Source organism: Aotus nancymaae, unplaced genomic scaffold (genome assembly GCF_030222135.1).
Source record: "Aotus nancymaae isolate 86718 unplaced genomic scaffold, 86718_ANA_hifiasm-v0.15.2.pri h1tg000019l, whole genome shotgun sequence".
Classification (NCBI taxonomy): Eukaryota; Metazoa; Chordata; class Mammalia; order Primates; family Aotidae; genus Aotus; species Aotus nancymaae.
In genome coordinates this window covers 42,563,410-42,587,834 of record NW_026988431.1, presented here as the reverse complement: position 1 = coordinate 42,587,834, position 24,425 = coordinate 42,563,410, and the positions used below count along the sequence as shown (strand labels likewise).

At 33.5% G+C, this 24,425-nt stretch overlaps 1 protein-coding gene across 7 annotated transcripts in view; it reads left to right on the top strand.

The window, feature by feature from the left end:
* The window catches only part of HLTF (helicase like transcription factor), a 52,392-nt gene extending 30,287 nt beyond the window's left edge, over positions 1–22,105 (top strand). For 2 of the 7 annotated variants that reach the window (XM_012437115.2, XM_012437113.3), the window contains exons 15-25: positions 2,771–2,914; positions 4,115–4,253; positions 4,912–5,047; positions 6,836–7,015; positions 10,545–10,669; positions 11,165–11,343; positions 12,950–13,075; positions 13,408–13,520; positions 13,910–14,090; positions 17,449–17,529; positions 19,868–22,105. In XM_012437115.2, coding sequence (XP_012292538.2) covers positions 2,771–2,914; positions 4,115–4,253; positions 4,912–5,047; positions 6,836–7,015; positions 10,545–10,669; positions 11,165–11,343; positions 12,950–13,075; positions 13,408–13,520; positions 13,910–14,090; positions 17,449–17,529; positions 19,868–20,020 — 1,557 coding nt within the window. In that variant the 3' untranslated portion in view covers positions 20,021–22,105. Of the gene's footprint in view, positions 1–2,770; positions 2,915–4,114; positions 4,254–4,911; positions 5,048–6,835; positions 7,016–10,544; positions 10,670–11,152; positions 11,344–12,949; positions 13,076–13,407; positions 13,521–13,909; positions 14,091–17,448; positions 17,530–19,867 lie in introns of all 7 variants that reach the window. The other 5 variants (XM_012437112.3, XM_021669559.2, XM_012437114.2 and 2 more) reach the window with 4 other exon arrangements.
* The last annotated feature ends 2,320 nt before the right edge of the window (positions 22,106–24,425 follow it).

Below are 24,425 nucleotides of genomic sequence, written 5' to 3'. Positions count from 1 at the left end.
TTACACTCATGGCAAAGGTGATGGGGACCTAGTATCACATTGCAAGAGTGGGAGCAAGAGAGAGTGGAGAGGTGCCACAAACTTAAAAACAACAAGATCTCTTGTAAACTTAGAGAACTCACTCATCGCCAAGAGGATAGCACTAAGCCATTCATGAGGGATCTGCCGCTATGATCCATACACCTCCCACCAGGCCCCACCTCTAACACTGGAGATACATTTCAACATGAAGTTTGGAGGGGACGAACATCCAAACAATCTTGATCTCAGTGATCAATAATTAAAATTTTATAATCTCAACAAGATTCTCTCTTCCTAGCTCTCAAGTAAAGGATCTAGCATGCTAGAACTGACTTATATTCCCTTTTTTATCTTCAAAGAATCCAGGTAAAGGAGTAGGACCTGGGATCCAATCCTGCTTCTACCACATACTTGTTCTGGATATTTAGAAAAGTAATCTTATGAAATAACACCTATTTCATTTTCTGTTGAGAGGATGATATATACATATATATACAGTAGAGCCTAACACTGTCTAGAAATGCAGCAGCTATAGTTCTCTCCCTTTGTTCTCCAGAAAAGCTGGTTTTCTTCTATTCCAAGTGTAATCCTTTTATAAATATGTACCATCCCATTTCAAGCCCACCCATTGATTCAGTTTTCTCATATTGGAATCTTTGTCATGCTGGATTCTAATCACCTTTTCTTTTCTGCCAAATTTCTTTAAGAAATTCTTTGGATTTTTACCTTTACTTTTTCATGTCTTATCCTCTCTTCTCTATGTTTTGCTTTTATTATTTCATGTTTAATACTTTCTTCAGTCCATGATCTGCTGTTTGCTTCCACTCACTATAGAAACTCCCTTTGCAGAGATGTTCAGACCTCAACATTGCCATGTCCAATGAGCTGCCCTTTTCTCCTGCTTTGAGTATGTTACTCATTTATTACTTTTTTGTTATGTCTTATTTTATAAGCTATCTCTAAACCTTTTTGTAAAGAATGAGATTGAACATAGGACAAATTTAAAAGTCCACCTTGTTTTTCTTCTTGAAACTTCTGTATTTGTTGGATCCCAGGCCTTTTTACCCTTTTTGTTTGTTGTCCTAACTTACTGTTTCTCTGTCTTTGTTCTGGTTCCTATTAAATCTGCTTTTTTTTTGTTTCCTTACAGTGTGGAATTTTTTAAAAAGAGTATTATAAAAAATTTTAATGAGATCTCCATTTACTCATCAAGATTCAAAAACTAACAAAAGTCTGATATATGTGCTTTCCTCTTTGTCTTTGCTGGATTATTTTTTATTTTTATTTTTTAAGACAGAATCTTATTCCATCACCCAGGCTGAAGTGCAGTGGTGCAGTCTCAGCTCACTGCAACCTCTGCCTCCTGGGTTCAAGTGATTCTCATGCTTTAGCCTCCTGAGTAGCTAGAATTACAGGTGTGCACCACTACCATGCCAAGATAAGTTTTGTATTTTTAGTAGAGGTAGGGTTTCGCCGTATTGGCCAGGCTGATTTCAAACTCCTGACCTCAAGTGATCCACCCAAAGTGCTGGGATTACAGGTGTAAGCCACTGCACCTGGCCTGGAATATTTTTAATTATACCCCAGTCATCATGTAATTTCTCCCAATAAAAACGTAAGTCTTTTTCTTAAATGTTGATATTCTGTAGACTCTGTCCCTAACGTTTGTTCACTGTACATGCTCTCTTTAGGAAATTTCATTTATTCTTTCATCTTTAAATACTGTCTGCTGTTAACTTTAAAATCCATATCTATACCACTCACTTTTACCTACAGGTAATTATTTACATTTTCCTAGTATACTTCTTCAGTCAGGTATTCTATAGTGACCAAAAATGATAAAGGTCTAAAATACTCTCTTGGATGCCACTTTTCCTTTTTTTTTAAAAAAAAAAAAAAAAAACTTCCTTATACACAATTCTAGGCAGTCATTGAAGTATCAGGGCATCTTAGTCTTATTATTATTACTTATATTCCATATTTAATTAGTCCCCAAGTCCCATCAGTCTCAGTTTGTTTCTTTCACACCTGTCCTTTCCCTTCTTCCTACTTCTACCATGCTGGTTTAGGGCTTTAACATCTCACCCCTTATAGCTTCCCAGCTGTGTCTCCTTGGTATCTTTTCAATTTAATCATGTTTTTTTTTTTTTTTCTGCCCAAAATCTTCTAGGTCTGATGTTTTCATAATTAAAGAAAAAAGTACGTTTTTAAAACTGATCATGTCCTCAAGAAGGTCAGGGATGATTTTTTGTTCTTTGTTTTTAGCTACATCACTATTGTATTTGATACCTAGCAAATAGTAGGCCTCTAATAAATGAGTGAAAGAAAATGACTACAGTGCTTAAATCTCTGCCCACATCCTTGAAAATATTAGTTATTGTTCTTTTATTGTTTAATTTTTATATTATTAAGTCTGCTAACTATTGCAGCATTAAAGAGCTTTCTAATTAAAATATTTTTATAAAACTCACCATTGTTTTAAAGAAGTTTGGTTTTTTTCCTCCTAAAAATGAAGTAGTTGCTGATTAGTATGGCCAAGTAAATTTTCTATAATCTATTATTATTACTGTGTATGTGTCATTTTTCTTATCATTGCTACTATTTTGGTCTAGACTGCAGGAAACTTGATTTCATACAATTTTAGTAGTTTGATTTGTCACACTACTGCCAGGGCAGTTACTTTTTTATACATATATTATGCCTGACACTAATCTGCTCATTATTAAAAATATTCCTAATTTTCCTTTAGGACCAGTTTGGACAACATATAAAATCAGACGTACACTTGAATTTTTATGTTTATTATGGTCCTGATCGTATTAGAGAACCGGCCTTACTTTCAAAACAGGATATTGTTTTGACTACGTATAATATTTTAACTCATGACTATGGAGTAAGTATTGCTGATACTTAGAGATCTTTTAAAGATTGAATGTAAGAAATATGCCACAAGTTTCTGGAGTGTTATAAAAATGAGGCTTTATACTCTTTTTTTTCTTTCTACTTAATAATATATAGAAAATAATTTTTTTTTTCTTTTTGCATTAAGGGGTTGCATCTTCTTTAGATGCTAATTTAGGAATTCCTTTTTCTTTTTTTTTTGAGATGGATATTTGCTCTTGTTGCCCAGGCTGGAGGATAATGGTGCAATCTCAGCTCACTGCAACCTCCACCTCCTGGTTTCTAGTGATTCTCCTGCCTCAGCCTCCCAAGTAACTGGGATTACAGGCATGCGTCACCACACCCAGCTAGTTTTTTGTATTTAGTATAGATAGGGTTTCACCATGTTGGTCAGGCTAGTCTCAAACTCCTGACCTCAGGGCTCCACCCACTTGGGCTCCCAAATTGCTGGGATTACAGGCATGTGCCACCATATCTGGCCTGTTTTTTCATTTAAAACATTTTAACTTAAGATTTTAAATTTGGATTGTAAGTATATAAAGCAATTTGTAAATGAATTTTATTTTCTTTTTTAATATTCTGGAAAATTATTTTCTATCACAATGATCTGATTAATATCTCAGTTTGAAGGTATGCTCTTTTTGTAGTTACAGTTTATACTTTTTCAAATTAGGAGTCTAATTGTTGTTTACCTGTATAATTCCAGGTGTTTAAAAGTTAAAACTTTTTGAGAAATAGCTTGCTATCAAAAGTTCAGTCTTCTGGTAAAAATATTACCTTTTATATAAAAGAAAGTAAAGTTGTTGAATTCAAGTAATGCTTACAACTGCCATTTTCTATATCATTGCTTTGTTTTAATCTGAGGTAGAATAGTTCAGTGTATTGACCAGTGACTCAGCAGAGAGCTAGACTGCTTGGGTATGAATGCTAGTTCTGCCACTCACTAGCTGTGGTGCTTTTGAGTAAATACTTAGCAGTTTGTGCTTCAGTTTTCTCATCTGTAACATGAGATGTGCTAATATGCACTTATTTTATAAACTTACGAGTATTCAATAATTAACATAGTGCGTAAAGCAGTGCCTAGTACATAGTAAGTGTTGATATTAAATAATGATAGCAACTAGTTAACAAATCATATTAAGTACTATTTTACTTTGCTGAGTTTTTAATTCATATATGACATTTATTTCAGACTAAAGGGGATAGTCCATTACATAGCATAAGGTGGCTAAGAGTGATCCTGGATGAAGGACATGCCATACGAAATCCAAATGCTCAGCAGACAAAAGCTGTACTTGACTTAGAATCAGAAAGAAGATGGGTTTTGACAGGTAATAATACCATTAAACTTATTAAAAAATTAAATCTCTAAAATGTATCATTATGTAAGTTAGTAACTTTGTGAACTTCAAGTGGACGTAAAAGTTTGCCCCAAAATTAATTATAGAAATAAATTAATCATATGTTTTGAATTGTTCGTCATAATTGCCCATGATATAACAACATTTGAATTCTTGTTAGCTTATGGAACAGTGACTAGACTTATTTTTGAACCTTGAAGATTGAGTAGACACTTTAGTCATCCAGCCATAATCTTGATTTCTCTGTTTCCCATCTTCTAGACTGTTTGGTATTCACAATACCTTTACTAGAAAGTAAGGAAAAGAATGTAAACTTATAGTAGTTGCTTTTTCCTTCTTGCTAGTGCTGCTGCTTTAAAAACCAAATAAGCGTATGTACTTGATAAGGAGAAAGTAGAATTTACCACAGTCTTTTTCTTGGCTAGTTTGGCATGTGAGAGCTAAAAATTAGAGCAAAACTATATCTTGAGATGTATATATATTTAATGAAGGATTATAGTCAACTCTTGATAATGATGGGCCTACTACAGATTGCCCATTTTCAATTGTTGTCTTCTGATTGGGCCAAATAGATAGTCTTATTGGATAATTTGGTCAAAGAGTTATAACAGTTTCCTGTTATTTTTAGGTACTCCAATCCAGAATTCTTTAAAGGACTTGTGGTCTCTTCTTTCCTTTTTAAAACTTAAACCATTTATTGATAGAGAATGGTGGCATAGAACAATACAGCGTCCTGTCACAATGGGAGATGAAGGAGGACTTAGGTAAGTAATTTCAGACAATGATTAATATTGGTTACAAATAACTGTTAGCAACTTGAACCAGTTGGCATTTTCTTTACTATTTTAACTTGACTCTTAACTTTTCCTTCTAAAAAGTGTTTATGGCTCAATGCCTTTGTCTTTCAGAACCTAGTGATGCTTGTTTGGAAAGACAGAGATTTCTAATTATCGATAACTACCCTTCTCCTGTTTTGGCTAAACTTAAGGGAAAGACATAACTTTGTGTTCTTTGTGTGTTGCTAAGCTCCAAAGCCCCAAAACCACCATTAACAGATTTAGCAGGAAAAATTTTATATCCTTTGAGAATCTAATGTGCATTAAGTTTTCATATCTTATATAGCTTTATTTATTTTTATTTATTCATTTATTTATTTTGAGATGGAGTCTTGCTCTGTCGCCCAGGCTGGAGGACAGTGGCGTGATCTTGGCTCACTGCAACCTCTACCTCCTGGGTTCAAGTGATTCTCCTTTCTCAGCCTCCCAAGTAGCTGGGATTACAGGTTCGTGCCACCACGCCCAGCTAATTTTTGTATTTTTAGTAGGGATGGGTTTCGCCATGTTGGCCAGGTTGGTCTTGAACTCCTGACCTCAGGTGAGCTGCCTGCCTCCACCTCCCAAAGTGCTGGGATTACAGGCATGAGCTACTGCGCCCAGCCTTATGTAGCTTTATATAGTGAATGATGTGATATACTGTGACCTCAACAGAAGTTGTATAAGAAATTTTTATGTGGTTGTTTCTGGTGGAGATAGATAAAAGTTGAGAACATAAACTAAAACACAGTGATAGCCATTTTGCAAGATGCTGCTGGACTAATGTGGTTCAACTTTTTGGCCGAAGCAGCAGTTTATAGACTGAGGATTTGAGCTCCATTAGTGGGATAAAAAAATCCTTATAAAGGTGGTAGCCAGCATTTAAAAAGACAATGAAATAGAGAAGGAGAGATAAGTAAATATCAGAGTGCATGAGACATAATAAGTATTATTTTGTGAAATATTTATTTCTTTTGTATGTGTTTGTATATTTTTGCTGGATGGAATAAAATGTGTTTCTTATTGTGAGTTATAGTGAAAAGCTTCAAGAGCCACTAACCTAGTTGGCAGTACTGTCCACCTGATTCCTCAAAACCAACTATTTAAACTCCAGGAAATTGTATTTATATTTCAATGTTGGGAAAAAAACAAGAATTGATACACTTCTTTTTTTCTAATACTGAAAAGGAAATGTAAAGATTGTGGAACCTGTAAAGCATTTCTCTGTCTTCTGAATTCCCATATTATGTTTTTATTTTGGGGACACTCATTACTTTACACGATTACTTATTTATGTACCTTTGATTTTCATATTACAGAAGGTAGTATCTTACCCATATTTGTGTTCTTACAACATTTAATTCAGTGCCTGCATGTAATAGATACTTAGAATTTGAGTGTTGACTATTGGGTGATAGAGTTGTCAGGACAGTTGAGAAGTAAAAGAGTCAATGATTAGAATAAAAATGGCGAGCAGAGGTTAAGAGAATAAGGGCAGGATATAAGAACATTAAACTGTGATAGGTATTGAGGGGAAATTTCCTTACATTTGTTTTAATTTATTTTTGTAAAATACTTCTGTGATTATCAGATTGGTTAAAACCCCAAATAAGGGATTTGAAAAAAACTTTTACAGAGGCTATAAAACAGTAACAAATTAAAATGTTCTTTTTTTGTTCTTATTGGATCAATTTATATAGAAATTAAAAGTTACATAATTATTTGTTTTATCCTGATTAGGCGTTTACAGTCCCTAATTAAAAATATTACACTTAGAAGAACAAAGACAAGCAAAATTAAAGGAAAACCTGTTTTGGAGTTACCGGAACGTAAAGTATTTATTCAGCACATTACACTTTCAGATGAAGAAAGAAAGATTTATCAGTCTGTGAAAAATGAAGGCAGAGCTACTATTGGAAGGTATGGAGAAAGGAAGCCATGTTAAAAAATGATTTTTACTTTGTTTCACTGAATGACATTATTTAGATATATTAGCAATAAAATTTGAAGTATACTGAAAGATAATTTGCTTCTGTGAATTATAGTATGTTTTACAAATTAATAGTTAAAGTGAATGAAATAATAGTATCATTCACCAGGAAAGTAATTTCTAAAGTTAGGAAGAAATTTAAAGCTTACATTAAACGACAAGTTCTTAGTTGCTAGCCAGAAGACCTTGCTTGCTTCTGTTTCCAACATCGTGTGGAAATCTGGGAATAGGAACTGATAGAAGAGGTTTAACAAGAAGATTAAGGATTGATAGAAGATGTGAAATTCTAGTCTAAGCAAGATCAGGTTTAATGTGAATGCCCATAGGGAACAGAATGAATAAGAGACAAGTGAAAGCAGAATAGGACTGTGAAAGGGGAATCTTCAAAACATAAAAACTTCAGTGAGGTAGGTACAAAGCAGGTTTGATAGGAATTAGAGAGACTGGGAAAGATTGTTCTAAGCAGGAGATTTCTGAGTTCAAAATCTTATTTCTTTTCATATTCTTTCAACAAAAATCTATTAAGTGCCCACTGTGTGCCAGGCAGTACAGATTGGGATACAGCAGAATAAAACACAAAAATCCCTGCACCCAAGGAATTTATATTTTAATGGGAAGAAATGGAATTTTAAAACATGATTAAGTTTTATGGAATAAAGCAATGAAAGGGGATGGGGAATGCCAAAGCTATTTTAGTAGGGCATTAAGGAAGACCTCACGAGAAGATGATATATAGGCAAAGATCTAAAGGAGATTGGGATTAAGGGGTGTTTCAGCCAGAAGAAACAGCAAGTGTAAATGCTCCCATTTGGGAGCATGTCTGGTAAGCTTGAAGAAGAACGGAGAGGCAAGTATGGCTGGATAGTATGAACAAGAGGGAAAATAGTCATGATATCAAAGATGTATTGGAATGGGGCTGTGTAATACATATTTCAAGGACTTTGGGTTTTACTTTTTATGACAGGAAACCTTAACGGGTTTCGAGCCAGGAGAGTGACATAATTTGATTTATATTTTTAAAAGATCACTCTGGCTGCTATGTTCAGATTTAGGTTGTTTGAATAGGAATAAATTCAGAAATAGGGAGACCAGTAGCAATCAAAGTAAGAGATGATGGTGGTTTTTTACCATGGTAGGGATAAAGGAAATGAGAAATGATTAGATTCTGTTAAATTGTGAATGTAAAACCAACAGAACTTGCTGGTTGATATGCTATGGTGTGTGAAAGAGAGGAGTCAAAGATAACTTCAAGCCTTTTTACCTAAATAACTGGAAGGATGGAATTGCCATTTACCAAGACAGGTCTATGGCAAGGGTAGAGCAGTTTAGGTGATCTGTACTATTGTCACACAGTTTGTGTATGACAGGACTGATATTTAAACTCTGGTAGTTTGGTTTAGAGCTTCTAAGTTTAACCTTTGTATTATTTTGCCTATTCCTTTCATTGTTAAATATTCAGAAGTATTTGTTGCCATACTACTACTGGTACTAATACTAGCAGCAGATTAGCAGACTAACACTAGCAGCAGTGTATAGCACTTAATATAGTCCCAGCACTATTTTAAATACTTTACATATATTAAATTAAATAACAGTAGTTTTATGAGGTAAGCACTTTTACAATGCCACTGTACAACTGAGGAAGCTCAAGACATAGGTTAAGCACCTGTCCAAGGTTACATAATTAAATTGGCAGAGCCAGGTTTTGAATTCATGACCAGCTAGCTCTAAAAATCTGTGCTCTTAGCCATTAGGCTATATTTCTTCTGTTGCTTTAAAATACTTAAATATCTCAGATGGCTTGGTTATATAATTTTTGGATCACCCATTTCCTTCAGAATCTATATTGTCATTGTACCACTGTATTTTGTATTGAATGTTTCTGTAGGGAAGCCTGGTTTTGTTTTGTCTTTTTTTCCTCTAAAGTTCAGCAACCTCTCTGTTAACTTTCCCTGTGGTATTATTTAAATCTTTAGATTCCAGGCTTTTTTTCCCCCTTTCCTGGAAAGTTTTCTTTAATATTGTTTTCTGTTCCATTATTTTATTTCTGTCTGTGTATGTTAGATGTCTTTTATCTGCATTCCATAGGTATCATTTTATTTTATTTTATTTTATTTTATTTTTTGAGATGGAGTCTCTCTCTGTCACCCCGGCTAGAGTGCAGTGGCGTGATCTCAGCTCACTGCAACCTCTGCCTCCTGGGTTCAAGCGATTCTCCTGCCTTAGCCTCCCGAGTAGCTGGGACTACAGGTGCCTGCCACCATACCCAGCTATTTTTGTATTTTTAATTGAGATAGGGTTTCCTCATATTGGCCAGGCTGTCTCAAATTCCTGACCTTGTGATCCGCCTGCCTCGGCCTCCCAGAGTGCTAGGATTACAGGCATGAGCCACCGAGCCTGGCCTATTTCTGATCTTTTACATTTTTTTGTTTAATTTTGTTTTCTCAATCCTGTTTCCTACATCCTTTTCTATGTTTTTATCAGTGACTAGCGTTTTTGATAATGGCTTATATTGGTTTCAGTGTGACTTTCATTTCTCTGATGATTCACTGTTTTCTTTCACTTTATTGAGCTATACCATCTCATCTTTCGTCTCTTTATGTTGTCTTGCCATTTTTTTTCAAAGCTCTTTGTCTTTGCTTTAAGCTTTTTTTGGGGAAGAACTGTTTTATTGGGTGATGTTAAATTCTGACAGTATCTTTGGTCATAATTTTTACTTGCTGTGTGGCAACATTTTTCTGCTGAGTTTCCTTTCATTGCCATTTGTTCCCTACCTTTGCTCTCTGCTGATTATTACTTATACTTGAATATCTTGAGTTCTTATTACTAGCTGTTTGCTAGATTATATGCACATGAAGGAAAAGGTCATAAACATGTCCCAGACCAGCAGGAAATAACCCAATTTACTTAAGACTCAGGGTTACATGTTGAGTTACTTTAGGTTTTATTAGTACACATAAACAGAGATCAGAAACTTTAGGGGTGCTTGCAGTGTAAAGTGCTGTGCCTGCAGTCTTTTTTTTTTTTGAAAACACAGTGCACCTGTATGTTTTTGTATTCAGTTTACCTTCCCTCTTTTTTGGTATAAACTTCTCCAGGGAAGGTCAAGTCTCCAAGCATGTACCCTGTTCCTGTTTCTGCACATGAGAGGTATTGATTTTCCCCTTAGGGCATGCCATCCATTTTAAAGAATTGTGGTTTGTCAGCTCTGTTTGAGATCTACAGTCATCTCTCTCAGCATCTTCCTATCTGATTTATACTGCAGTTAGCAGCCATATATTGTCCCTTATTGTTACAGATCGCTCTTGGTTTTATTAGAGTTTGCTTTTTTGTTTTTCATTCTTGTTTTGGAGTAATTTCAAGAGAAGAAAAGAACAATGCCATTTTACCCTGCTGTTTTAGAATAGGAAGTCATTATTATTTAGCAGACTTAATAATATTTGACATTTTAATCTCTAGATATTTTAACGAAGGGACTGTCCTGGCACATTATGCAGATGTCCTGGGTCTTTTGCTTAGATTGCGGCAAATTTGTTGTCATACTTATCTTCTTACAAATGCAGTGTCTTCCAGTGGCCCCTCAGGTAGGTACATGTGATCGCTTCATACCATTGTATTTGTTAGAGATACTTAAATAAGAATACTAAGTTTTTCTAATGTGGCATAAGTTTAGTTTATTTTGTTCTGTCAAATGGAGATTTTTTTTTAGTGTGAGCCTCAGCTAGAAATATATTCAATAATTTTTTTACCAATGAAATGGAATTATAATGAGGTCTTTCCAGGATTTCCAGTGATAGATACCCTTTGATAAAAGATTAATATTGGACCTGCCTTTTATTGTGTGCTGGTATGTTCATATCATGTTATAATGATGTTTCTCTATGAGGTATATTATGTGAGTTAGCTACTATTTTTTGAATGTTTTTTAAAATTTCAAACTTAAATTATGCTTTTTGCCTGTGACAGAAAATGATGAGATACTATCCCTACTGGCAAGCGAAACTTTTCCTTATATAAGATAGTTTAACTTGTCATTTACAAACTTTGCTCTGAAATTAATTTTTCAGCCTTTTCTCTAGGAAATGATACACCTGAAGAACTGCGAAAGAAGTTAATAAGGAAGATGAAGTTAATTCTGAGCTCAGGTTCAGATGAAGAATGTGCAATTTGCCTGGATTCTTTAACAGTTCCTGTGATAACACATTGTGCACATGTATTTTGTAAACCCTGTATTTGCCAAGTCATTCAGAATGAGCAGGTTAGTTTTTTGCTCAGAAGAGGTTCAGTGTTTGACAGAGTAGTGTACCTGTCTTTAATGTAATAAAATCTGAAGTCCAAGAGAGTATATGGAGTTTTGCACTTGGATTTAATAATACACCTTTTATAGTTAATTATTTCACTATTTTAATAGGTGATATATTTCTCCTAATGCAACACCTTTAACATAAAATGATGTTCATAGTCAATATCTTAATTTCACTGTTTATATCATTGCTGTTTAACAAATGGATTGATGATGTGAGACATAAAGGTAATTTTAAATTTCCAGTATCCATATTCTTAACAAGTAAAAAGAAACATTCAGCTAATTTTAATACATTTTTATTTAACTCAATATATCTAAAATTTAAAATATTAATGTGATACGGTTTTTTTTTTAAAAAACTGTCTTCAGAATTCGATTGTAGTATATACTTATAGCACACCTCAGTTTGGCTTAGCCACATTTCAGGGACTTAATTGCTCCATGTAACTATTGGCTATTGTGTTGGATAAGGTAGGTCTAGATTCTTTTTTTCTTTTTAGTGACCAAAATGCATTTATTTAATATACATCACAAGGGCTCAACCGAGGCTTAATTTAAAAGACAAATACAAAACAAAAATAATACCACAGCTGAAGATACAGAGTCCTATACAGAAATCACAAAAAGGACAGACCATATAAGGAAAAATTGAAAAGACAACACAGGGACAGGCTGGGGAGCCTGGGTCAGGGCTCCTGGCTGGTGACTTGCTCCGAGTAGGTTTCTTGCTTAGGTAGGTCTAGATTCTTTTGTGTGGTAGAATTTTTTTGAAGTGGACTAGTCCGTTAAGCAGTCATTCAGCTGGGTTAGAATTTTTTTAAACATTTTAAATTGATATTTAACATGTAGAAAAAATGTACAAATTTATGATTATATAGCTTAGTGAATTATCATGAAGTAAGCATATTTCTGTATCTACTACTTAGGACTCCTTGTGGCCTCTCCCAATCATTTACCCTCTACTTCTTCCCCAAAAGTAACCCCATTGTATCGACTTCTAAAAAATTTTAGCTTCAGAACTTTTTTATTGTAATGGTGTTTTACATCTAGTTATTTAAGATATAATCTTATTAGCAGGTTCAAATGTGTACAACAGATGGTGCTTTGGAATGAACTTGATAGGATTTAACAGATCCTGGTAGCTTTATAAGCTATTACAAGGTTTATAAGCTTAATAGCTTTATAAGCCATTGAGAAGGATTTTTTTTTAAAGAATAGTACTAAATAGTGTAGCTATATTGTATTTAGGTTCAAAAAATTGTTATTCATGGATTTTTTTAACTTGTTTACAAATGTTATAATATTTAGTTTCCTGTTCTTGCTTCTAGCTAGTCCAGATCATATACTTTTGCTCCCTCCTTTACCCATTCTACTTACCACATTATGTCTGGAATTCAGCATGTTCAGATGTCTCTTAAATGGATGAAATCTATTAAAAGGTTTAATAAAATGTTAGCTATGAGAGATACAGATTTTAGCATACATTTAAGAATTTTTAGACAAATATATATTTGTTCTTCTGTTAAGTGTTGCTCATACTTTGTTCTTTCTCATATAGCCACATGCTAAATGCCCTTTATGCAGAAATGATATACATGAAGATAATTTATTAGAATGTCCTCCAGAAGAATTAGCACATGACAGTGAGAAAAAGTCTAGTATGGAATGGACATCCAGTTCAAAGGTAAAGTACTCACGTACAAATATTTGAGTATTTGAGTATGTAAGGAAATATACACAGTGTATCAAAATAGTAATTCTGCTTTCATTCCTGTCATTTTAGTATTCTGTTGGTGACCACTGGTTTTTTGTTTATTTTTAGTGGTGAATTTGAGAGGAAATAGGTTCAGATTATTATAGTGTTCTTTCAGTCTTAATTTTTTTTTTTTTTTAATGAGTAGTCTTTTGCTTTTGCATTTTAGGGAAATAACATGTCAGGACCTTTAAAGATAAAAAATTTTAGGCTAATTTTACTGATTGAAAATAGAATCTAATGGACATCTTAATATTTTTCAGATTAATGCGCTAATGCATGCATTGACTGATTTAAGAAAGAAGAATCCCAACATAAAAAGTTTGGTTGTTTCTCAGTTTACAACATTCCTGTCTTTAATAGAAATACCACTTAAGTAAGTTCCACAATGTTTTTCACTTTCAGTAAAAGGATTTTATATGTGTATTGACTTTGATAGCAAAAAAAGTAACTATTTGTTTTGCCAGTTTTAGTCATTTTATCTAAAAGATACTAAGAGTCACAATAGAGAATACTTCCTGGCAACACAGGATTTTAAAGATTAAGTCCTGAATTTATCAGAAAATGACTGACTGCAGTGCCTAGCATATTAATAAGAGCTCAGTAAACATTTGTTAAAATAAATGAGTAAAAGAATTTACTAAGGAGATTTGTAGTTACTTTTTTTCCCCAACTTCCTGTTGATTTGCATTAACTTTGTTTTATTTTTATAATAATATTTTAAATAATTTGTTCATTACTTATGTCTTTTCTTACCCTGATTAGAGCCTCTGGATTTGTGTTTACCCGTTTGGATGGTTCCATGGCCCAAAAGAAAAGAGTTGAGTCAATTCAGTGTTTTCAAAACACCGAAGCAGGATCTCCAACTATAATGCTTCTGTCTTTAAAAGCAGGTGGAGTTGGTTTGAATCTGTCTGCAGCTTCTCGAGTGTTTTTAATGGATCCAGTAAGTAGTTTTGTATGTTTTTCAGAATGTTAGTACTTCTTTCAAAAAAATAAGACAAAAAACTACATGGTAAATACCTTCATAGTTATAATTAACTGTGAAAATTCTTAGGCAAACTTTAAAAATAGTTAACAAAAACTTAGTAAATGTGGATTGAGAGCTTTCTCTTAAGCTACTTTACTGAAATCCTCACAGTATTCTTACGAGGTAGATAGCATTATCAAATGCTCTGTTTTGGCCAGGCGCTTTGGCTCATGCCTATAATCCCTGCACTTTGGAAGGTGAAGGTGAATGGATTGCCTGAGCTCAAGAGTTTGAGAGCAGCCTGGGCAACATGGCAAAACCCCCCTCTACAAAAAAAAAGTACCAGAAAAATTACTCAGGTGTGGTGGTGTGTGCTTGTAGTCCCAGCTGCTTGCAGCGCTGAGACAGGAAGATTGATCACTTGAGCCCGCAAGGTTGAAGTTGCAGTGAGCCATGTTTCTGCCACTGCACTTCAGTCTGGGTAAGAGAGCAAGAACCCGTCTCTGAAAGAAAAGGAAAACAGTTTTCTGCTTTACTGAAGAGGCAACTGAACCAAAGAAAAGTAAATAATGTGCCCAATGTCACACAGTTAGTAACAGGCAAAACCAGGATCATAGTCCATTTATTTAAGTACTATTATGCTATGCTGTTCTACTTTTCCTTGATAATAAGTCTCTATTAACCATAATGCTTTTTAGGGTAGTGGTTCATTCAGCCAACAAATAATGAGATTCTGCTTTGTGTCAGGGTATTATAGGTACTGGGAATCTAACTATAAACAAGATAGACAAAATGACTACCATCATAATGCTAATGGTCTTAAGCTTAAATGTGCGTAAGAATTAGGTAAAATGGAGTTTCTTTTGCATTCAGCTTTGGAGACTTAGGAATTCTAGGATTATACCCAGGAAGCTGCATTTTTAGTTTATATCAAAGGTGATTCAGGTACCAGGTGGTCTTGGATCACAATTTGAGAAACAAATTATCATTAATGGAATGTTCTGAGTACATTTTATGGCCTAATACAGTGCAGTCACCTGTGGTTGCGTAGTACAGGCATAAGGGTAGAACAGAAGCTAAAATTCACTTTGAACTTTACTCACCAAGCTGTGTGACCTGGACCTGCATTCACATAGGAGTATGTTTTTCTGCATGTACAAAGAGGCTGTTTGGCCTGAAAGGACCTTGGACTAATTCAGTTTCTAATTTGCACTGGGTACTATGGGATAGAGGCAACCATGTGCTGTTTCTGTGTGTTCAGACTTTGTGGTTGTAGCTTGTTGCCTGAAACTCAGAAGATTTTTAACATACAGAAATTCTACTGAGATATAAGTTTTATAGTTATTCGGGTGAGGCTAGTTTACTCAGGCTTTTTTTCCCTCCCTCGACTTAGGGTAACCTCAGTAAGATTACAATTAGGGTCATCATACTTAGGCCTTCATGGGTATGAAGGCCTATCCATGGGTGAATGTCATGGATATGGTATGGTCTGTTGTATTTTCTTGCCTTAGTACTGTGGATGAAGTTTTAAATCTTTGTTGCAGTATTTTATGGCCGTAATAAGATATTTGTAACTATAGATTGTTGAATATTAACTAACCCAGTGATAATTCTAGAAGGTGATTTTTAGAACAAATCCCAAATTTTATTTTTCTTGCTAATAATCTTAGCACGAAAGAAGTTAATACCAAAATAATTAGTATTATGAAGTTGATCAGAGACTACATTTGTTAAGTTTTTAAAAATTTACAGAATGTTTTAGCAGTTTTATAGTAAGTTGAGTGTTCTTCATTGAACATACTAAACTTTCCAATGTTGTTTCTAACTTAAAAATCAGGTCCCAGAAAAATAATGATTTGATAAAAACAATAATTGACTCATGAAAGTCTTTCACTCTTTTTTTTTTTTTTTTAAGAGACAGGGTCTTCCACTTTTGTCCAGGCTAGTGTCAAACTCCTGAGCTCAAGCAAGCAATCCTCCCTCCTCAGCCTCTTGAGTAGCTGGGATTATAGGCATATGCGACTGTGCCCCGTTTTCTTTTACCTTTTCATGAACATTGTATAAGAATTGGGGTAATATTTTGATATTCATGATGAGCTTCTAGTGAAGCTAATTTCTTCTTTAATTACATGTGAAAATGAGAGCTATCAGTTTTATGTAATGATGAAGTAAATTAGATTTCTGGTAGCCATACTAGACTTGCATTGCCAGCTTGTCATTAGGTTCCTGGACAAAATACAGGTAACAAAAAGATATATTTTGCATTGTCTCTTGGTATTAAGATTTTAAAATGTATCTAATTGTGAAATATAAAATATTCACAAAATATGGTATCTGTCAGTTTTAGAAAATCATAAGCTAAGTATATATCCTTAAATCTAAATTTCTGTACTGGAAAAGAACCTAAAACTCAAATTACAGCAAGTAAACAGCAAAACCTTCCCTTTATCTATATTCCAAGAGACTTTTTTTAAAAAGAAGAGAATAACAACCTAAATAAATCATATTATAATCCTACATAAGCATCTGATTCTGTTTCTATTTTCAGCTGTTTTGCTGTGTAAATAAATGTTCCTTTCCTCAAAAATACCGTTTTCAGTTTAAAAAGTCATCTCATAGTTTTTATTTAAAATTTAATGATCCTTATCCAAACAATTCACAATACTATTTAAAAACCACTTATCAGAGTTCTATATCTTTTTGGTTATTCTTCCCTTTTCATTGTTTCACCGTTTTATTATTTAGCTTAAGACAGTTCTCATGATCATGTCTGTGTTAATTAGCTAATGGTACTTTTTTAGTTCAGCTTTCAAGGCAAATTGACATCAAATACTGAAACAGAAAACTGCATCAACAAAAAAACAATTTTTAGGACTTCTGACTTTTGAAACCCTTTTTGTACTTTTATTTGATGAACAGAGGAAAGTGAAAGAAAACCAGAAAAAGGGGAGAAAACTTTTTTTATAAATAGGCCCAAGAATTACATATCTTTTCTCATATAAATTCAGTCATCTAAAAGGATATGTAAACTTTTTCCTCTGTTAAGTACACAGAGATTCTTTTAAAAATGAAAAAAAAAAAAAGCAGAAATTGATTAACCAACAAATACTTATTTTGGGTGCTGACACATATGTCAGGCCCTGTATTAGATATTACAAGTAGTAGTATAGGGAGGATGCCTATCATTACAGTGATTGGGAAGGTGGATTTTCTCCCATAGTATTTGTGATGTTAGTACCTGACTTCAGGCAGAAAACTTTCAGTCAGAAAATGATCAATGAATACTAGTGAAGTGAAAGGACAAATGCAGAACACTCATCCATGTACTTGTTAGGCCTGGAATCCTGCTGCTGAAGATCAGTGCTTTGACAGATGCCATAGACTTGGCCAGAAGCAAGAAGTTATCATCACAAAAGTGAGTTTTTAAACCAACTATTTTAAGACTAGGTTGATATGATTTTTACAATTAAACAAGTAATGAATGAATACATTATAATAATGATTGAACTGGAATTATGCAGAGCAAAATATATGTCACACTTTTCCTCCTCCATCAATAGGGCCCTTTCTCTATAGTTATATACATTTATATTTATGTGTACATCTCCTTAAAAACATCTTTGAAAGGTAAGTGGCATTATACTTCATTGTTCTACAACATATTTGTTTCCTTTAAAACTGTACATATTTGTTTCCTTTAAAACTGTACTATTTTGTAAGTACATTTAGGTGAACACATTTTTTTAAAATAGTGGTAAAACATAAAATTTACCATTTTGAAGTGTACAGTTCAGATGCATTAAGTACATTCATGTTGTTGTGCAACCATCACAATCACCCATCTCCAGAGCTTTTTCATCATCTCAAACTGAAACTGTATATTCATTAAATAATAACTTCCCATTCCCCTCCCCCCAATCCGTGGCAACTACCATTCTACTTTCTTTCACCGAATTTGACTACCCTACAAAACCATATAGATACATCATAATGTATTTAACCCATTACGTTTTTTGCTATTAAAAACAGTGCCATAATGAGCATTATTATATATAAATCTTTGTGCATAGATGCAAGTATTTCTTTGGGATAGGTTAAGAAAACTAGAATTCTGGATTTAGGATTTTTATTAACTAAGTTGGTTTCAAAGTAGGAATTATAATATATGAAAGTTATGTTAATTTATGCTTACGTGGCCAAAAAAGTGCTGTTCTAATTTGCATTTACCTAAAACCTTGAGTATATTTCACATATCTTGTTCATTAACATTTTTTCTGTGAATTATTTATATTTTCTGTCCTGTTCTCATAGTTATGGTATAGTACAATTTTATAGTATAAAGTACTCCCTGACACAGTCTGATTTTAAATCTTTTGTTTAATGTATGCTGGAAATGGTTTATCCCATATTCTTCCTTATCTTTAAACTGCATTTTTTTGTCATAAAAAAGCTTTAAAATTTTAATGATTTAAAACGTCAGCCTTTTTTATATGTTTAGGTTTTAAGGTCTTACCTAGGACAGAAGGCTTTATTTTCATATTTTTCCAACTATTCTGTATTTACTTCTGGTTCTTTTGGAAGATTTTATTTGTGATATGAGTCTAAGTTTACTGTTTTTTCAGATGAAGAATGATTTGTTATGTCACATCACATCATTTTTTTTTCCTTTGAAAATTCCAACTTTTTCCCTACTAGTATGAAATGTCACTTTTATCATAAACTAATTTGTATATATTACTTGGGTATCTTTCTAGACTATTCTGTTCCACTGATCTCTTTTCCTTTTCTTAGGGCAGTATTACTTTTATAATAACTATGATTTCCTAAAATAAGTTTTGGTATCTGATAGGGTAAAATGTTCTGTTTATCCTTTTTGAAAATTATATTGGTGGTTATTATTATTCTTGAATTGAACTTTAGATTTTGGTTATAAAATCCCATTTAAGATATCTTGTTTGAGACTTACTGAATTGATTATTACTTTTGAGAACTGTCTTCTTTATAAATAAGCAGTATTTCCATACAGGAACATAGTATCTCTTCTCCATTTATGTAGATCTTTTATGTATTTCAGTAAAATTTTATTATACAGCTTCTTTAGTTATTGCAGTAATTGGAACTTCTTAAACAAAGTTAAATAGTAGCAGATAGTGATCATTCTTGACCTGTTTCTGTTTTTGTTGAGAATACTTTTATGTTTCACATTAAATATGTAAGGTTGAGACATTCATTACTAGCTTAATTAGGGTATTTTAAAATCATGTTTTTGGCCGGGCATGATGGCTCATGCCTGTAATCCCAGCACTGTGGGAGGCCGAGCACTGTGTAGATCATGAGGTCAGGAGATTACAGGTGCATGCCACCACACTTGGCTAACTTTTGTATTTTTAGTAGAAATGGGGTTTCACCATATTGGTTGGGCCAGTCTCGAACTCCTGGCCTGAAGTGATCCACCTGCCTTGGCCTCCCAAAGTGCTCGGATTACAGGTGTAAGCCATCACACCCGGCTGATATAAATACTTTCTAATTATTGCACATTCTCAAAAGCTACATTAACACTTGGAAGAGTACAAGTTATTTTGTGGTAGACTAACATTCTCATCTCAAAATTTAACTTTTTCCATTTTTAGCGGGCAGTGTTGTTATCCTGTTTATCCTTCCTTCATTCTTCTCAGTATTCAATAATAGTTCATTTAGTTTTCGTAGTTTTTAAAACTACTTAACCAATTTAACTTTTTTTTTTCTTTTTAAAGTTCATTGTAAAGGACTCTGTTGAAGAAAATATGCTGAAAATACAAAACACAAAGAGAGAACTTGCAGCAGGAGCCTTTGGAACTAAAAAACCAAATGCTGATGAAATGAAACAAGCTAAAATTAATGAAATCAGAACATTAATTGATTTATAATTTGTGGGATGTTAGTAAGGTCAGTTTGATTGGATACTTAAGTTTTAGAAATAAGAAAAACACAGTTTTAGAAATGAGATCTAGAGAACATGTTTTCTAAAAGGGGCATATTGTTTTATATTAGTGAAGAGGTATTACTGACACAATTTCTTCTATATATGAACATATTTTTAATGAAACTTCAAGTAGCAATAAGTTCCGTTATAAACTGTGGCCTAAAATAATTTTTTGAGAAAAATGTTACTTTGTTATTCAGCTTTTCATAGTATCTATGCTGAGTATTTTCATATATCTTCCAAGTACTCAGCTTTTTCGTATTTCAAATAAGGTCATACCTTTTATACTTTTGACCAAATAGTTATTTTCTATGTTGGACACTTAGTCATTCACCAAAGCCTCCAATTTGTGATGCAGTGTTTGTAGTCCTTGTAAACAATATTATGAACCATAAAAGAATTAATTTTATTGGGCTTTCAAAAAATATATTTGCATTCCAGAACCAAATCTTAAAAGAGACCAAAGTCCAGGTTAGCAGAGTTTTTTTTTTTTTTTTCCTCTACAGTACATTGAAATATAATTCACATAAGTGACTTGGAGTTTTATGTTCATGAAAAAATTAGAGATTATGTTAAGAGTACTGTTTCTCCATTTTAGTCAAGTGGTACTACACTCATTGTTTAAATGTAACTTGCTGTGTCTAGGATGTAAATATAGTCTGTGGGAGTGAGAGGCAAACCAATCCTACCCAATTTGATTTGAATATTTTAAATTATGGAACTGCTAAATAGATATTTCTATAAATAATTTTTATTATTTATGCAGCTTTTTTTGGAAGTAACTTTATAAATTTTTATAATTCAGAAGACTACTATATATGAGAGGCGTGATATCTGGATGGAAGTTGGGCTGGATGATCTCCAAAGTCGTTTCAACTCTTAAAGACATCTTAATCCTGAATGTAAAAATTGGTTATGTGTTTAGAATCAGAATTTGATTTTCAACTTCAGTAATTCATCGTTACATCTATCTATAGAATTAGTCTTTTTTTTTTTTTTAACCTTTTTGTTAATAAGCAAACTTAGTTGCTGCAGCATTCTGGGTGGCTCCTGAGTTATATTTAAAATAAACAAGCTAGAAATTTAGCAGTCAGATTAGGTAGGTGGTTTTATTTCAAAGGGAAACTTTAATCCAAAGAAAGAAGAGATTACTCTAACAAGAGAAGCTTCATGTTTGATGGTACAGATTTAAGAATACTTGAGATTTTACTTAGAGTGTTGGAAGTGATTTGATAGAAAGAAAGGATTGGAGACAATGCTGTGTTATAGGGTGCACATTTAAGGTAAACGCCAAATCTCTCACTAGCTAAGTCCTTTCCTCCCTGTGCCCTATTTTCTTGCTCAAAAGGAACAGTTAATTAGCCAGCTAGTATCTTCCCAGTCCCTTTTTGAGGCAGTAGCAGGTAAGGAAAGGGCTGCTTTTCATCAAAACCAAGACCTTTTTGCAGGGATGACGATGTAATAATTTGGGATTAGCCCACTAGCATTAGGAGCAGTAGGGAAGTTATCTGGTAGATCAAGCATTACACACAAAAAAATCAAGTTAATCAGAATATGGGTTCTTTGTATAACAATACTTCACTGAGATTAAGTATAAACAGTTTTCAGCAAAAGACAACACAATCTACTCTTCCTGCTTTCAAAGACAAAGCTTTGCAAATTCACTACAAAGCTAAAGGGAGGACAGCTTGCTTCACATTACTTAGATATTTACAAAGTTGTTTTTAAAACACATTCATAAGTTTGGCAGATTGTTTAAAAAAAAGTCTTTGTTTTGTATAGTTCTATTACATGTTGTTAGATTTGAAAAGTTTAATTAAAAAAATTGAATTTGTCCTTCCTAAGAAGGATATTAAAAAAGCCACTGGAATGAAAACTTACTATTATGCTATGCTGTTGTTTTATTATTACATAGAAAAATAACTTTAGAAAAATATTGAAGACATTGTATTACCACTTGTGATTCAAACTGAATTTTGTGGTTCAAACTGGATTTTAAATTTAAACATCAATAAAAATTTCAAGTGTTTATTATGTTCCTCAGTGCCTTAATTTTGAGTTTATCTTCAAAGAAAATATTTCATTAATTCTCACATTTCTATGTTTCCTTTTTTTTTTATTGGGAGTACATGAAGATTACTGTAGCAGAATAATGTACTCATATCCTACCTTTATTGTGCTCAGTTTAACTGGTTCAAATTCTTGTTCAGAAATCAGAGTGGTTATTTAAAATACTTTGATCTAAAAATATTGGTTCCAATCAATTTCTTCATCTGGAAAAAAAAAGGAGTTTTGATAGTACCTATATATAAACAGGTAGCACTCTGAATCATTGTACATTTTGTTCTTAAAATTACAGCTTTTGAACTGGAAATAGTAATCAAGAAACTAATCCTACGTAGTTTGTTACCAGTTTAGTACTAATAAAATTATCTTAGACAGTGTATGCTTTGTTTTGGGGAATAGCAAAGACATTGCTGTATTTTTTTTGTTTTATTTATAGTACTTGCCAAGGTTTATGCATTAGCATTTGGATGAGATTCATTAAAAATATAAGGGCATATTTGATGTTTGGCTCTTAACAAGAACTCAAATGTTTAACCTCAAGTTAACACATTAACTTCAAAATATCTGCAAAAGGTGTTATATAGCAGGACAATATGGGCATAAGGAGAATTAAGGTAAACATTTACTTTATGCGTAAACCATAGCTCCATCCACCATGGAGCTAATCTCCAAAGGCATGGATTTGATCTCTGTTGTGGGCAAATTTGTCTTAAAACCAAAGGTCATACCTCCCATTAGAAGCGGTAAGTATATGTGGATCACCTCCACAAATATGTCTTGTAATTTGAGTTACTGTTGCCTTTTTATACATTTTACTAAGTAACCCTTAGTATTCTGGACTCCCTAGAAAAGATTTCCCAGTATTTGTATAGCTTTACATGAAAAGTTAATACCTCACCTTAAAACATAGATCACAGAAGGAAAAGAATCTGTTAGTTCAGTGACTTTCTAGCCAAATAACTTGACAGCATTATATGCTATGTCTTATGGTAAGCCTGTATTGCTTCTGATTCCAAAAGTTAATAGCCTTCACTAAATACTTAAAATTTTGAAATTATATAAGCTTTTCCCTTTAGAGCTTTCTGATATGCTACTGTGTAAAAAATAGAGAATGAGGCTTGGTGGCTCATGCCTATAGTCTCAGCACTTTGGGAGGCCAAGGTGGGCGGATCACGAGGTCAAGAAATCAAGACCATCCTGGTCAACATGGTGAAACCCCATCTACTGAAAAAAATACAAAAATTAGCCAGGTGTGGTGGTGCACACCTGTAGTCTCAGCTACTAGGGAGGCTGAGGCAGGAGAATCGCTTGAACCTGGGAGACAGAGGTTGCAGTGAGCTGAGATCACACCACTGCACACCAGCCAGCCTAGTGACTGACAGAGTGAGTCTCTGTATCCAAAAAGAAATAGAGAATGAACAGTAGTAAATAGAAAAAACTTAACGTTGAATGCATATTGAATGGCCATAAAAATAAGACATTTTTTATCTGAAGACTGTGTTTCTGTTCATCTTAACCAGGGACTCGGAAGCCAGAAAGACTTCTGACTAGCCAAAATTATTTTGAGAAGTCTTCTTTGTACCACAGTACCTGACACATGGAGGCAGTTAAATCTTTGGTAAATGTTTGATTGTACTTGAAGATCAATAGTGACTTATTCTTCACCAGTCCAATTAGCTAGTTTATTTTCAGAAATCATTTATTCATTTACTATAATTCTAGGTAAATCCTCAGATTCTTCTTGAGCTCCTATGGTAACAGCCTTCAAGGTGGCCCCAACCATTCTTGACTTAAGCTGTCTATATGGTTGTGTATTAATTCACATCAGTCTGAATAAGGAGGGTGAACTTGAAGGCTAGGTCACAAAAGCTATGTATCATCTGCCCAATCAAACCTCTCAAGTTTCTTCCTGTCATGGTTAACTGTCCTTTTTTTCTTCTACAGAATCATTTGACTACTCGTTTTAGTTTTAAAAGGTCAGCTTGGATCCTACCCTTCTCTAGCTTGCCATCTCTTACAACCTAGAATGGTCTATAAATTAATAAATATGCTTTTCCATTCTATCATTTTAAATCATAGATAAAACACTAGTAGGCACTGGACCCAGTGTTGATTCTGACAGTTATGAATGATTTCAAGGTTAAAATATTCTAAATAGCTAAATACCCATTTAATATGGAGGTACAGTATGGATGACACTATGTACGTTTGATCTAAGTTTGTTCTGATCTGTCAGATCCATCACCATCACAGCAAAACAATTAGATTGAAATCATAGATAC